We start from the raw sequence: 13,659 nt of genomic DNA on the forward strand, positions 1-13,659 counted from the left end.
ACGAGGACAAATGCTCCATCAAGCAGGACCCTATCGAGCCCAACCATGTGTTTCACGTGGCCAGCTTGAGGTCGGATGCTCCAGAGTTGGGACTGGAACGAGTTTGTTCATATATGCATGTGATGGATGATCTAGGAATGTAATACACCTGGAAGTTCTCACATAAAATATGCCTGATTCAATCAGTGAGTAACAAAACCTACAATCTCCAATTGGTCAAAGACGGGTATTCTGCTGGTGATTCCATATTTTGGGAGTTTTACCAGGAGGGTTTTGCTGGTGGACAGCGTGCACCTTGCAGAAACGTGGGGAGGTGGGGGGGGGCGTTGACAAAACACAGAAAGAGTAGAGGGTGCAAGATAAGAAAGGAGATGGCAGAAGACAGAGAGACCACCGACCCGATCTGTCTGCTATGGGAAAGTGGTAGGCCCATAAACTCAGCTTCCTTGCAGGAAATTCCGTTGCAGGACGGGGGTGGGGGGGTGAAGCTTGGTGATAAGGGTGCAGGGTAGGGGGAAGGTGGGCGGATGGGGGGGGGAAATGTGGCAGGGTGCCATAAGTGGTTGGGGAAGCGGGGAGGTGATAGTGTGTGGGATGCGGGGAGGGGGTGGGAAAGGTGGGAGGTGGGAGGGTGAGGGATGGTAGGAGGGGGGGGGAGATGGGAGGGTGCAGGAGAGGGGAAGCTGAGAGGAGGTGGGAAGAGGGGGAAGCTTTGAGAGGGGCAGGGTAAGGGAAAGCTATGAGGGTAGTGGTGAGGCGGAAGCTTTGAGTGGGAGGGGTGAGGGGGAATGCAGAAAGAGGAGACATGGAGATTTGAGGGGATGAGGTGAGGGGCATGCAGAAAGAGGGGACATGATGTGGGGGGATACTGAATTGGGGGACATACAGAAAGGAAGTGTTTTTGGAAGGAAGCACGTTTATAGGAGATGTGGTAGAGGGTACTGACAAGGAGTGTTTTGGCACAGTTTAAGGACGTGAAATGGATTTGATTGGTGTGAACAGACAACCTCTGCAAACTGAACTTCAAGATTCCCAAACTAGACATATGGAGAAAAAGATCATGGGATGGGTGGAAATATTTTTTGTTGAGTTTGAGTTTGAGTTTGAGTCAGAGAAGAGACGACAGACACAGTTATTCCATCAAATGCAATATTCTTTACCGATATCCACTCAGCCAACTCATTTCATCGCAGAATAATTAACTTACGTGGCAGTCTCCAGTGAAATCATCACAAGCATCGGCGTGACCATGACATTGGCACGGCTCACATCGTGCAGGTACGAATGTACCATTTACACGCCGGAACCCACTCACACATGCCTGCACACAGGGGAATTAGAGAACTATAAATTGTCGAAACATTTTCTCTACATTGCAACATTTTAGATCATCACAATGAATTACAAGATCCCACATGACAAAAGCTTATGAGTTTAGAATAATGCACACAGATAGGCACAACGTAAGTAATTCCACAGCAATAAAAGGGCACAACAATCAGTGTTTGGGGAATAGAAAGGTCTGCACATCAACAAGTAGAGATAGATAGATAGGGTCACTGAGAGGAGAAAGCGAAAGACTACGTGTGTTATTAAAAATGAAATTTACTTCCCATGAAATCAATTATTCATGAATAAAGTGCAAAATTAGAGTGATCAAGAGCTCTGGACTTGGATTCGTACCGACTTTATTTACTAATAATATAATACAAAAGTTAACCCAAGAAAATAATATTTAATTTTGTTGTGGGGAGGGGAGAAGGAGTGGGTAAGGGGAAAAGGGGTGTGTGTGTGTGTGTGTGGATGACTGAATTATCGTCATACATGACAGTATTGGAAGGCACAGTCTCAAATACAATGTTTTGGTTAGTTTGTCTCATGTATCATAAATTCTCCAATAAACTGAATTATATCTTTGGGAGCAAATGTGATAAACATAAGAGTATAACTACTATCAGCAATGATAATGAAATATCACCAGTGAAGTCATAATTAGTTATAAGTTACCTATAAGTTAGCTACCGTACGGTATGCATGGTGAATTAATTATCCCCACATTATTTGAAACGAGCTCAAATGAGCTAAGATCCTCGTCCTCTTAGTGATGACGTCATAAAAACGAATATGACGTCATTGTGATGCATCAGGTTTGCGATAAATTATCTGTGCTAATGCCCGACTTGATTCCCACAAACAAAATTCAAACAGCTTGCCTAGTTTCGGAGATAATGGTATCGGCGATTTCCATTAGCGGCGATATTATGTCAACTTTTTTTCTCAGAAGAATTTCCAAAATCGGAGATGGTTACTGTCTGCACGGGCTATTTTTACATGTATACACCAAGTTTCAGGAAGTTTCGATGAAAACTGTAGGCTGTGAAACAAAAATGTCCACAAGATGAAGATGAAGAACAACAACGTGAGTAAGACTTAGAGATCCTCCACGAGGAACTAAAAAAAACCGTGGGGATATTGTAATCAACTCTGTCTGTCTGTCTGTCTGTCCGTCTGGTCTTCTAAAAGGTTGTGCAGAAATTCACAAAACTTGGTAGTTACGATCAGCACTTGGAAAGAAGGTGCAAGAGCAATATCATATTCGGTCGCGCCTCCTGTGGCGATGTCAAAAGGACAAATACCAAAAAATGCAAATACGGGCAAATTTTTGAATGAAACTTTGTAAATGCAATCAACATTGAGGGACGCATGAAATATATAATGATTCTTTGGATTTGACCCCCGATTCATGACCCAAGTGGTGGGGATTCGGGTGACAGGGGTCAACATGGAAAACAAAATTTTACCTAAAAACTTGATATTGGGTCAATCCTGGTGGAACTTTATGCCAACTATAAACTTTGTTTTAGGTGGAAAGTATGGGGATTTGCAATGGGGTGCCATCAATTTCACTCCAGTTGGAATTGCAAACCTTGAAACAACTGCAGCTGATGGCATCATGTATAAAACTGCGACATCGTAAAAATGTACGGGAGTTGGAGATGTAGAATGGTAACTGGCCGATTGGGAAACGCGCATATAAAGCATTTTTAAAAGATAAACAGCGTGATTGGGAAATACACATTTACTGCGCTATTAAAAGATTAGCTCGACATCTCATCCATTCCTCTTTTTTTCCCGCCTTTGGAATAAACTTCCTCACTCTATTCTTTCCCATTCTTCCCTCCAGGCTTTCAAAACAGCTGTTCACCACCACCTCTTATCTTCCCCCATCCAAATCCTCGATCTTTTCTACCCCCGATAATCCACCCAAGCCCACTTCCTTCATTTCTCCTACTTTCCTTCCTGAAAGTCCCTGAAATGTCCATCTTCTCTTCGCCATGTTCCCCGTCCCATCCCCATCCCTCTCCCTTCCACAGTTCACCTGTTTCCAATGTGTCTGTTCCCCACTGTTTTGTCCCTTCCACTCCCGCCCCTCTTGCCTCATGCCTCCTTGCTGTGAGTTGTGTGTTAGCTCTCATTACGAGCCTTGACCAAGGTATACAAAAAAAAAAAAAAAAAAATCAGTCTCCACCACAGCTATATCAGAACGAGCGGATTCGTCACACAGTCACAGATTGTTTAACCCCAATATTGAGCCATTCAAAAATTACGTAACGCTATTTTTTTGGAGGCATGCACCCTGCATGCCAATTGACTTGATTAAACTTTACCAATAATTTTTTCGATATTGATTAGACTTTTCTGAGTCCCTGGTCATGAGTAACACTCGACCCAAACAAAGCCAATGGAAATCTTATGCAATAAACCCGGGCATTGTTATAATCAGCAGAGGCCGACAGTCCTGATGTCTTCGGTCCACCAGGAAACCAAGGTGGCGGCCATATTATTTTGTCTGGGTGCCATGATGAGTGGAGTCAAGCAACAAATCTGGGTGGGATCCAGAAGCTGTCCGACCATTAAGTGTACATTTCAAAAATCAACCCCAGATGACCACCACAACAACAGCAACAACAAGAAAAAGAGCAATCAGAGATTGCAAACCCTCGCCAGGACTTCTTTTGAGTGGTGCATTTTTATAGGTTTAGGGTAAATCCAATATGGTTGCCAATCAGGTGACCTATGACATCATATGTTGAACCATTTTGTTCCTCATGGATAGGCAGTCATATGTGTAAAGTTTTGGCTCAATATTTTCAGCCATTTCAGAGCAGAAGATTTTTGAAGTTTTCTTTGTTAAAAAAAAACAATATGGCTGGCAAATCTTGTGACCAATGACATCATGAAAAAAAAAAGGTGTGGACCATTTTATCCCTAGATGACCCTCAAAATTTTTTATACTGATTGGATGTAGCATTATACATATGCAATTATGACATTATAACGAAGGCACCTATGATGTCATAAAAATACCACATTCATTCCCCATAAGGAGTACTTGCTATGTGCCACTCGTACATCCATGGCTTGGGGAACACTTGTGTGAAGTTTCCCCTTGATTTGTCCAGCCATTTTGGAGAAGGTTTTAATAGGTTTTCAGTGAAATCCAATATGTCTGCCAAATCATGTGACCAATGACATCATATGTGTGAACCTTTTGTTTCTCATGGACAGGCAGTCATTTGTGTAAAGTTTCACCTTGATCTGTTCAGCCACTTCAGAGAAGAAGATTTTTGAAGGTTTTTTTTTTAAACAATATGGCTACCAAATCAAGTGACTGATGACATCAATAATTTTTTTTCTGTGGACAATTTTATCCTTAGATGACGATAAAATTTTTTCATACTGATCGGACGAGGTGTTCTACATATGCAATTAGGACGTCATAACGAGGGCACTTATGACGTCATAAAAAATCACGCTCATCCCCCATGATGAGTACTTACTCCGTGCCAAGTTTCAATTTTTTCTTTGGTACGGTTTCAGAGATACAGAGGTCCAAAGTTTTTTTTACGTTTTTACGATATGGCTGCCACAACGCATGACCTATGACGTCATACTTATAATTAAAATATTCTCCATGAGTAGTCGCACCAATGTCGAAAATTTTGTCTCAATTCGATAAGCTGTTGCGGAGAAAAACATGAAAGTTCTGTGCGGACAAACAGACAAACAAACGGACCCAAATGCAATATCCTCTCCGAATCCTTTGGCGAGGGTAACAATCACACGTAGTTCTTGTAGATCTGTGACATGCTGTAGGTAAAAACATAAATGCATTCCCAGCCCAGATTGCTGATGTCATGGCATTGGCAGAGAAATAAACAGAACAAAACAAAAAAGCTTTTTTATTCAATAGTAAAATGGTTTAACGGACTATTTTTGTGGCAACAAAAAAGGGATCTGTCAATTTCTGGAAGTCTGACACATCTGCTCTTTGAACTGTTTCAACTTGAAGTTAAAGTCAACAAAACGATTCACCTCATTGGGATAAATTCAGTGAGGCAACATGCACAGAAATTTGGATGCAGCTATGACAATTTGTGCGTAGATTCGGGCCAAATTTCCTCTTCCTATGTCAAGTCAGATTTTAACTTGTTGCACTGTGCTGAGGAAAGCAATCGAAACGTTTTCAAGCTTCTTGGGATAATCAGCAACAATGATTAGCCACATATACTCTAAATTCTGAGCAAGTCAAAATGAAATTTCTTATCGATCTTGACTTTGCCGATAAGAGAGCCCGATGGTCAGAAGAAATTGAGCAAACGCAAGAACTTCTCAAGAGTCAAAATATAATATTCAATCGAAATGAAGTGGTTCATCAAAAAAAAGTGCCAGTAAGATAGGACTAATAAAAATTAATGACACCACAGAGTTGATAGAACACCTTACCCAGAAAAAGGACATGGGAAGGACATTTCAGATCTTGCTTTGAGTTTCCCTGCACAATCTATATCTCTGAGCACAATCATTTCTGAGCATGTGTCGAAGCACGAGCTGCCATTTTGTCAGAATCACGATATTCCCCAACACTTAGAGCGCTCGCAAAAAATTTTATTGGTCTAAATGACATAAAATGGCCTAATATAAAATGGCCTAATATTTGTCCAAGTACTGCTAAACTGAATGTTTTTTGGAAGCATCAACAAGGTGATTTTTTTTGTTCCACTGTGTTAAAGTATATAATAAAATTTTAAATAAAATCGGTTTCAAAGACTAGAAAACAAAACAAACTTGTTTTGGCAGTTTACCGCCATTGATGCATCGTCTTTTATACCACCTTATTGAACATGTTCAATTAGTTCTTCGTGATTGTTGCTTGCGCACATCCCCAAAAACAGTTAGATTCCTGTTGGGAATGATTTTCAATTTTGTTCGACTGTCAGAAAGGCAGATAGATTAAGACAAATACAGGACCTTACTCCTCTGTGTGCATGTGTGTTCAGGATGAGATTCTGTACAATGTGCCAAATTCAGAGCCAAAGTACTGCTCAACTGCAGGTTTGTGTTCTGATTCATGTTATACAGTTTTCAAAATATAATATTCAATCGAAATTAAGTAGTTCCTCGATCAAAGACTGACGTCTGTAGTCAGACAGACAGAGTGAACCAATTGTTTAACCCCGCTTTTCACCATGCACGCCGGGAAATAAAACGAAAGTGATGGCATTCGACCAGTATCTAGTATCGACTATTATATTGACGAGTATCTTGGTTCCTGGGTTGACACAACTGTTCCTGTTATCAAACAAAGAGGATCTGCTGCATGGAGAGCTTGCAACAAACTTTCAAGAATATGGAAGTCGACATTCTCTCACTCAGCATATCAAGGAAAGGTCAGGTCAGGTATGGGAGTATGTGCCAGAACAGCGCGTCGCTGCGTCCACTTTCCGCCGGTACTCCAGGGGCCTCCGTCTGGCCATTCCCCAGGCAGATGCCAGGCCCATCCCCATCTCCTTGAGATGATGGTCAACCTGCTGCAACCATGAGGCACGTGGTCGGCCCACTGGCCTCCTCCACTCATGAGACTCCCTCGCTGAGAGAATCTGGTGAGCAGGATCAGCGTCAGGAAAACGAGCCACATGTCCATACAGCCGCAACTGACGCTCACGGACTATGCAGGTAACAAATCTCATCCGAGTCTCTCTCAGCAACCGCTCGTTGGACACAAAATCCGACCAGCGATAGCCAAGGATTCTCCGAAGAGCTCTGGTACCAAAGGAATTAAGTCTCCGTCTCAGATCCTTGGTCAGAGTCCAAGTCTCGCACCCATAGAGCAAGACTGGAAGTACCAAGGACCTGAAGACTCGGACTTTCGTCCTCCTGCACAGGTACCGGCAGCGCCACACCCCATGATCCAGTGAATCCATGACTCCCCAGGCCCGACCCAGACGTCTATTGACCTCTGACTCGCAGCCAGCAGAGACATGAATATCACTGCCAAGGTAAGTGAATCTCTCCACGACCTCAACATCCTCACCACAAACAGACACAGACAGGACAGCAGCATCCAAGATGTCACCGAAAGCCTGGATCTTAGTTTTGACCCAAGAAACCCGTAATCCCAACGGCTCCGACTCCTCATTCAGCACCTCGAGGGCCCCCAAGAGGATGTCTAAAGTCTCCGAAAAGATGACTGCATCATCTGCAAAATCAAGGTCCGAGATCTTGACATTGCCAAACGATGCACCGCAACTTGATCTCTCTGACATCCTCCCTAAAATCCAGTCCATACAAGTGCTGAAAAGTGTGGGGGCAAGTACACATCCCTGACGAACTCCAGTAACAACTGGAAATAAGTCAGAGATGGTACCACCACACTTCACAGCACTCTCAGTACCAGAGTAGAGTTTAGACATCAGATCGATCAGTTTTGGTGGCACCCCACGAAGAACAAGAATCCTCCAGAGGACATCCCGATTCACTGAATCGAACGCTTTACAGAGATCAACATAGGCTGCAAGCAGCCCCTGCCGAAACTCTCGTCTGCGTTCGATGAGGACACGAAGTGCAAGGATACGGTCAATCGTTGACCTCTTTGGTGTAAAGCCTGACTGCTCTGGACGCTGGTGCTCAAGCAGATGGTGGCGAACCCTATCAAGAATTATCCGAGCAAAGACCTTGCCCGGCACTGAGAGCAGCGTCACCCCTCGGTAGTTGTTGCAGTTTTGGCGATCACCCTTCCCTTTCCAGAGAGGGACAACAAGGCCCCTCTTCCAGTCAGTTGGGATGATGCCTGTGTTCCAGGCAGAGCACAAAACTGCATGCAACGACACGAGTGCAGCATTTCCACCAGCCTTGAGAAGTTCAGCATGGATGCCACAGATCCCTGGAGCTTTGCCCCGTTTCAACCGGTTCACCGCAGCCCGTGTTTCCACAAGCGAAGGTGGACCACAGTCGATTTGAGGGTCAGCAACAGGGATTGTAACACCCTTGACTTCCAACTCGACAGCTGGGGGATCAGCCTGGTACAACCACTCAAAGTAACCGGCCCAGCGGGCCTTCACTTCGGACTCCTCTGTCAAGAGCTTACCACTCTCTGCTCGAACTGCAGTGCTCCGAGGGATTGGCTTGTTTGAACGTAATGCGCGAATTCCCCTGTAAGCGGGACGAGAATCACCTGTCCACAGGTGATGCTCTACCCCCTCACAGATTCCTCGCACATAGGCCTCCTTGTCCACCCTCAGTGCACGTACAGTTTTACGCCTCAGCTCCCTGAACAGCTCAGCTCTGCCATTCAGCCTGGCCCTGCGACTCTGGTCAATGGTATCCAGTGTCCCTTGAGAGACAAAATTCTTCTTTGCCCTGCGGTGAGCTCCAAGGCATCCACCGGCAACATCAAGGACGGTGGTCTTGAAGGCGCTCCACAACTCTTCAGGACCCCCCAAAGCACCCAGACCCCCCAAGTGTCCACTCAGCCTGTTCGCAAACTCCTCAGCTACTCTCTCATCCCTGAGCTTGGCAACATCCAGCCTAGGCTGGGATGGTACCATTCTCCAGGATTTAAGGTGCAGCTTTAGAGTTGCTACAACAAGCCTGTGGTCAGTATTGAGGAACTGAGCACTCCGGTAGACTCTGCAGTTCTGGATCATCCTCCAACGACCGTCAATGAGGACATGGTCAATCTCCTTTGCCACACCGCCAGCGTTGGAATACCAAGTCCAGCGATGAGCTTGTGGGCGCTGAAACCATGAACCAGCCACCCTAAGTCCATGACTTCTTGCAAAGTCAAGGAATTTAGTGCTATTCTGGTTCATAGTTCCTGACCCATGGGGACCAACACACACCTCATAACCATCCCTATCAGTTCCAGTCGATGCATTGAAATCCCCCAAGACTAGAAGTGTATCTCGTCTGGGGCACTGATCAACCACAGACTCGAGTGTGGCGTAGAATGCATCCTTCACGGTGAGATCACTCGCCTCAGTCAGAGCATAAACAGAGACCAGGGAAATGACACCTAAGGAGTGGCGAATCCTTAATCTCATAATACGCTCGTTGACCGGTGTTACCTCAATTATCATTGGGGTCAGCTTATTGGACACAGCTACAGCAACTCCTTGGGTATGGTAACCATCAGAGCGACCAGACCAATAGTAGGTGTAACCACCCACCATTATCTCGCCGCAATCCGATCTCCGAACCTCAGAGAGAGCTGCAATCCCGATGTCCAAACGCTTGAGCCCAGATGATAACAGAGACAGGTGATCATCCTCTCTTAGGGATAGGACATTCCAGGCACCCACCCGAAGGGACCGCCTCAGGTTAACCCAAGGAGACCGCCGTCTGGTGGACGACACCTCAGCACCACTCCGACACTCTCCCGCAATCTGACCCAGGGATGTTACCCCGTGGTTTCCCTCCTATAATCAAAGATTGGGGGTCCCGAAGGCTTTGCCCCAATCCCGTCATCCGGTGAGCTGCCCTGCGAAGGGAAGCTGCACAGGAGGTACTCCCACGGAGTGGGTTTTCAGATTTTTTTGCGTTTTTGCGTTTTGCGGAATGAAGGGTTTTACGGTGGCCGGAGTGCAAATCCTGCCACCAACCTCCTGATAAAAAGTAACCCAACTGCAGCAGGACGTCCGCAGACACAGTTGGGCACTAGATATGGATGGCCGTTGGCTCACAAGGAGCACCTCCGCCCTTTGACAGGTTTTGTTTTTAATCCTGCTGGGTGTCCATATCCAAACACCCCCTCACCAGAAAACCTGGTGGGGGAGACGGTTTAGTCGCCGACAACCCGACCATGGAACAGGTTAGTACAGGTTTACATGGTACCTGTAGCAGGTCACAGATCGAACCTGACCTGACAAATAGACCTGACCTGACCTGACTGACTATCAAGGAAAGACTGTTCACAATTGAGTCGGCCCTGCTTTATGAAAGTGAAGCGTGGACCCTCACTGCATCCCATGAGAAGGAACTTGATGGATGTTATACACAACCTCTTCACTCAGCTTTCAATGTCCATTGGTCTGAACATGGGATAAATAAAGAGCTCTATGGTTCTCCACCAAGGCTGTTGGTTAAAAATATAAGAAGCCGTCACACGATTGCTGGTCACTGCTGCAAAAGTGAACCATTTTTCAATCTTATACTCCAGTATCGAGACAAAGCTCAGTCGGTATCGAGTTTTGCCGATATCGATATATCTGTGGGCTCATACCGATATATCGATATCAATATTTTTTTTAACGGGTAAGATCACAGAGACAGCTGGAAAGACTGCCGTGCATTTTATGTTGCCACACCGTGCGTGTAAAATACACACACAAGCGTGCACATGCTTTTTACTACATATAATGTATGGTCTTACTGAATGCATGTGTGCTGCTCAGCTATAATTGGCACATGCAATGCGACATGTACAGTATCGGCATCGCACCGGTAACTGGCACAGGCTGATATCGTTATTGCATTGGTAATCGGCACAGGCAAGTATCGGTATCGGTATCAGTAATCGGCACAGGCTTTCCTGATTCCTATAAAATAATCAATTGCTTTAGAAGTAAACACTAGAAAAAGTAAAATGTGATCACTCATATGCTGCTGAGGTTAAAAGTGAAAACCTACTGGGTCGCCTTCCTGGCCGAGTACGGCTTGACGCCATACGTTCCAGGTGTACTCGAGTGCATCAAAGCATCAGTTAAATTTATTTCTTCACATTTCAAAGGCGGGCTGACAGTATTCTGGGCCCCTGAGTAAAAGGAGCACATTCCACATGCAGTCTTTAATAGTCGCATTATATAACAGCTTAACTAAAAGGAAAGATTGTTCGGCACTTGTTGTGCAGCACATCATAACAAAAGAAACTGTCTTTCATCTGGCATGGCAGAGAAACTCATTTTTCTCAAAACTAATCTGAGCTTTGTGGAATATATATATATATATATATATATATATATATATATATATATATATATATATATATATATATATATATATATATATATATATATATATATATATATATATATAAATTCTTAAATGTGGCATTTTTCTTATTTGGAACGATGTGAGCATGGGTAACAAGGTAATAGTTGGTCTCCTGCTGAGCTTGTTAAATCGCCGGATGAGTAGCCTCCACTCATGCACTGATATTACCATTTGTAACACTGAGTTAACGGCCAATCGATTTATTTACTGTATGAATGATTGTTTGGAACGGAATCCCTTTGTAACCCCACTGACTCCCTATATTGTATTTTGTATAAAACTTGCTTTTGACATGACCAGACATGTATGAAACCGATTTGTTTTGTGGATATACTGATTTTTGTTTTCATGCCAAAATTTTTGGTACACTGGTATCTTAAAATTTTCAATATTGGTGTATCGATAAGAAAAATGATACCGATATAACTGGCATATCGATATATCGCTGGACCGTTGTCTCGGCAACAAAATCTGGAAGACAGAAGTGAGGCAGACCAGCTTTCAACTGCATCAACATGTTGGGGGCCTAGAGAGAGAGGAACTGCACTTGAGTCTGCGCAGTCTGTTTGTGGGAATCAAGGCTATGCATAAGTTAGCATCAAGCTAACTTATGCATAGCTTGATTGAGAGGACTAGAAGCTACCGATCAGTATCATCTTAGTTCAGCCTAAGATCCGACTTATGAATAAGAACTGATGTGGCCTGGCAGCTGTCCCATCTGCTTGCATTCACTTGTGGATGTGAAAACTTTCATAGTACGTTTCAAAAACAGTGGAGTTATGTGTGCTGATGCACTGGCTATGGTCTACATCCCCACCCTATCCCATGATGAGCAATGTATCAGTGGCATCGCTGCACCCTCCTTCCAGAAGTGCTGCACTCAAGTGGTTTTTCACATAAAATAAAATAACATGGCCTAACAAATAATATAATCAGAACAATAACATACTAAGTTTTTATAACAAAAGGTACCTCACAAGATGTTCCAGAAAATCCAGATGGACACTGGCAGAATTCAACAGCAAGTGCTGGATGGGACATTGATCCATCAGGAGAAGCAACGTCCAGCAATACAGAGCTGATCCTGTGGATATAATTAAACATAGAAGTACATTTCCCATTAAACATCTCTGAAGGGGATCCTTTTGAATGCAGACCTTTTCATCAGAATTCCAGTTTTGCTAGCTTTCACAAAAAAAGGATTTTATATTGTACAGCTGCAATTTTTACACTTAGGTGAACAGATGTTCAATGCAAGCGAGAGAGAGGGAGAGAGAAGACAAGAAGGGGTTTTGACCTGTAGATTGCCTTGTGTACGTTGGTATAGGGTGCACTGATGTATATAGCTGTGAGGTCAGCAAGAACTGTCATCAAATCTTGCCGAGTTGTTCCTGCTCTGAATTCCCCTGGGATCATCAGCCTTACAATAACTTGTTCTTCTTCAAAAGGTTTTAGAGAAATTCCCTGAATGTCTGCTGTTAACTCTTGCTGACCACCCTGCATGACACAGGAAATTAGCATAAACAGACGACTTAATTAAAGATGTTCTACCATGGAACTAGACTCTGTATGATACAAGCAATGCACATGAATCCCCATGAGATTTGATAATATATTCTATAATCATAAAGCTGCAGTTTGACTGTTCTTGAAGATGATGAGGAACCATTCAACTGGATTGATGAAGTGGAAACGATTTTTTTTTAATGTACATTTCAAGTCATTGGAAAGTTTTCCTCATTGTAAAAATCTAAAATAAAGAGAATAACAAAAAATCTGTTTTGCTATTATTAAAATACATGAACATTTACATTATGATGTCACTCATTATGTCTTGTATCATATGAAAATGACTGCAGGTATTTGGAACTATCTACATACAATGTACATTAAATTCCAGAATTGATGACCACCCACCACCATATTGCCCACTTTGGAGTACTAGATGTAGATTGACTGCAATTTTAGTGGACTCCTCAGTCTTTGTGAAAAAATGGAACATTTTGTGATGTGGTATTAAAAAAACGATAAATACTCAATGACGCAACGGGTGGTGATGGTACGAAGTAGCTACTACCACCACTAATACTACTGCACATCGAGATGGCTCATATGTAAGTGCTCTGCATCAGCACACCCTGTCAGAAATACCTATACATGCAAGCCACTAAATAATTCATGAAAGCTCCCAAGAAACCAGAAAATAATAATGATAGTCACGAGAAAACATCTCAAAATGCAAAGCCGATCCACATCAGCCTTGTACTCAAACTAAACTTGACAAAAACAACAGCGAAAAATTTTTGTTTTCAATATATTAATTGGAGT

At 43.5% G+C, this 13,659-nt stretch overlaps 1 protein-coding gene across 3 annotated transcripts in view; it reads right to left on the reverse strand.

Annotated features, from left to right (window-relative positions):
• The window catches only part of LAMA2 (laminin subunit alpha 2), a 413,990-nt gene that overhangs the window by 243,745 nt on the left and 156,586 nt on the right, over positions 1-13,659 (reverse strand). For all 3 annotated transcript variants that reach the window (XM_085881857.1, XM_085881856.1, XM_085881855.1), the window contains exons 14-16: positions 12,629-12,828; positions 12,304-12,415; positions 1,208-1,321 (exon numbers count right to left, since the gene is read on the reverse strand). In XM_085881857.1, the coding sequence (XP_085737983.1) occupies positions 1,208-1,321; positions 12,304-12,415; positions 12,629-12,828 (426 nt within the window). The remainder of the gene's footprint in view (positions 1-1,207; positions 1,322-12,303; positions 12,416-12,628; positions 12,829-13,659) is intronic.

The sequence above is a fragment of the Eptatretus burgeri genome, chromosome 5, assembly GCF_056783735.1.
Source record: "Eptatretus burgeri isolate ZD-2024b chromosome 5, Ebu_testis_v1, whole genome shotgun sequence".
NCBI lineage: Eukaryota > Metazoa > Chordata > Myxini > Myxiniformes > Myxinidae > Eptatretus > Eptatretus burgeri.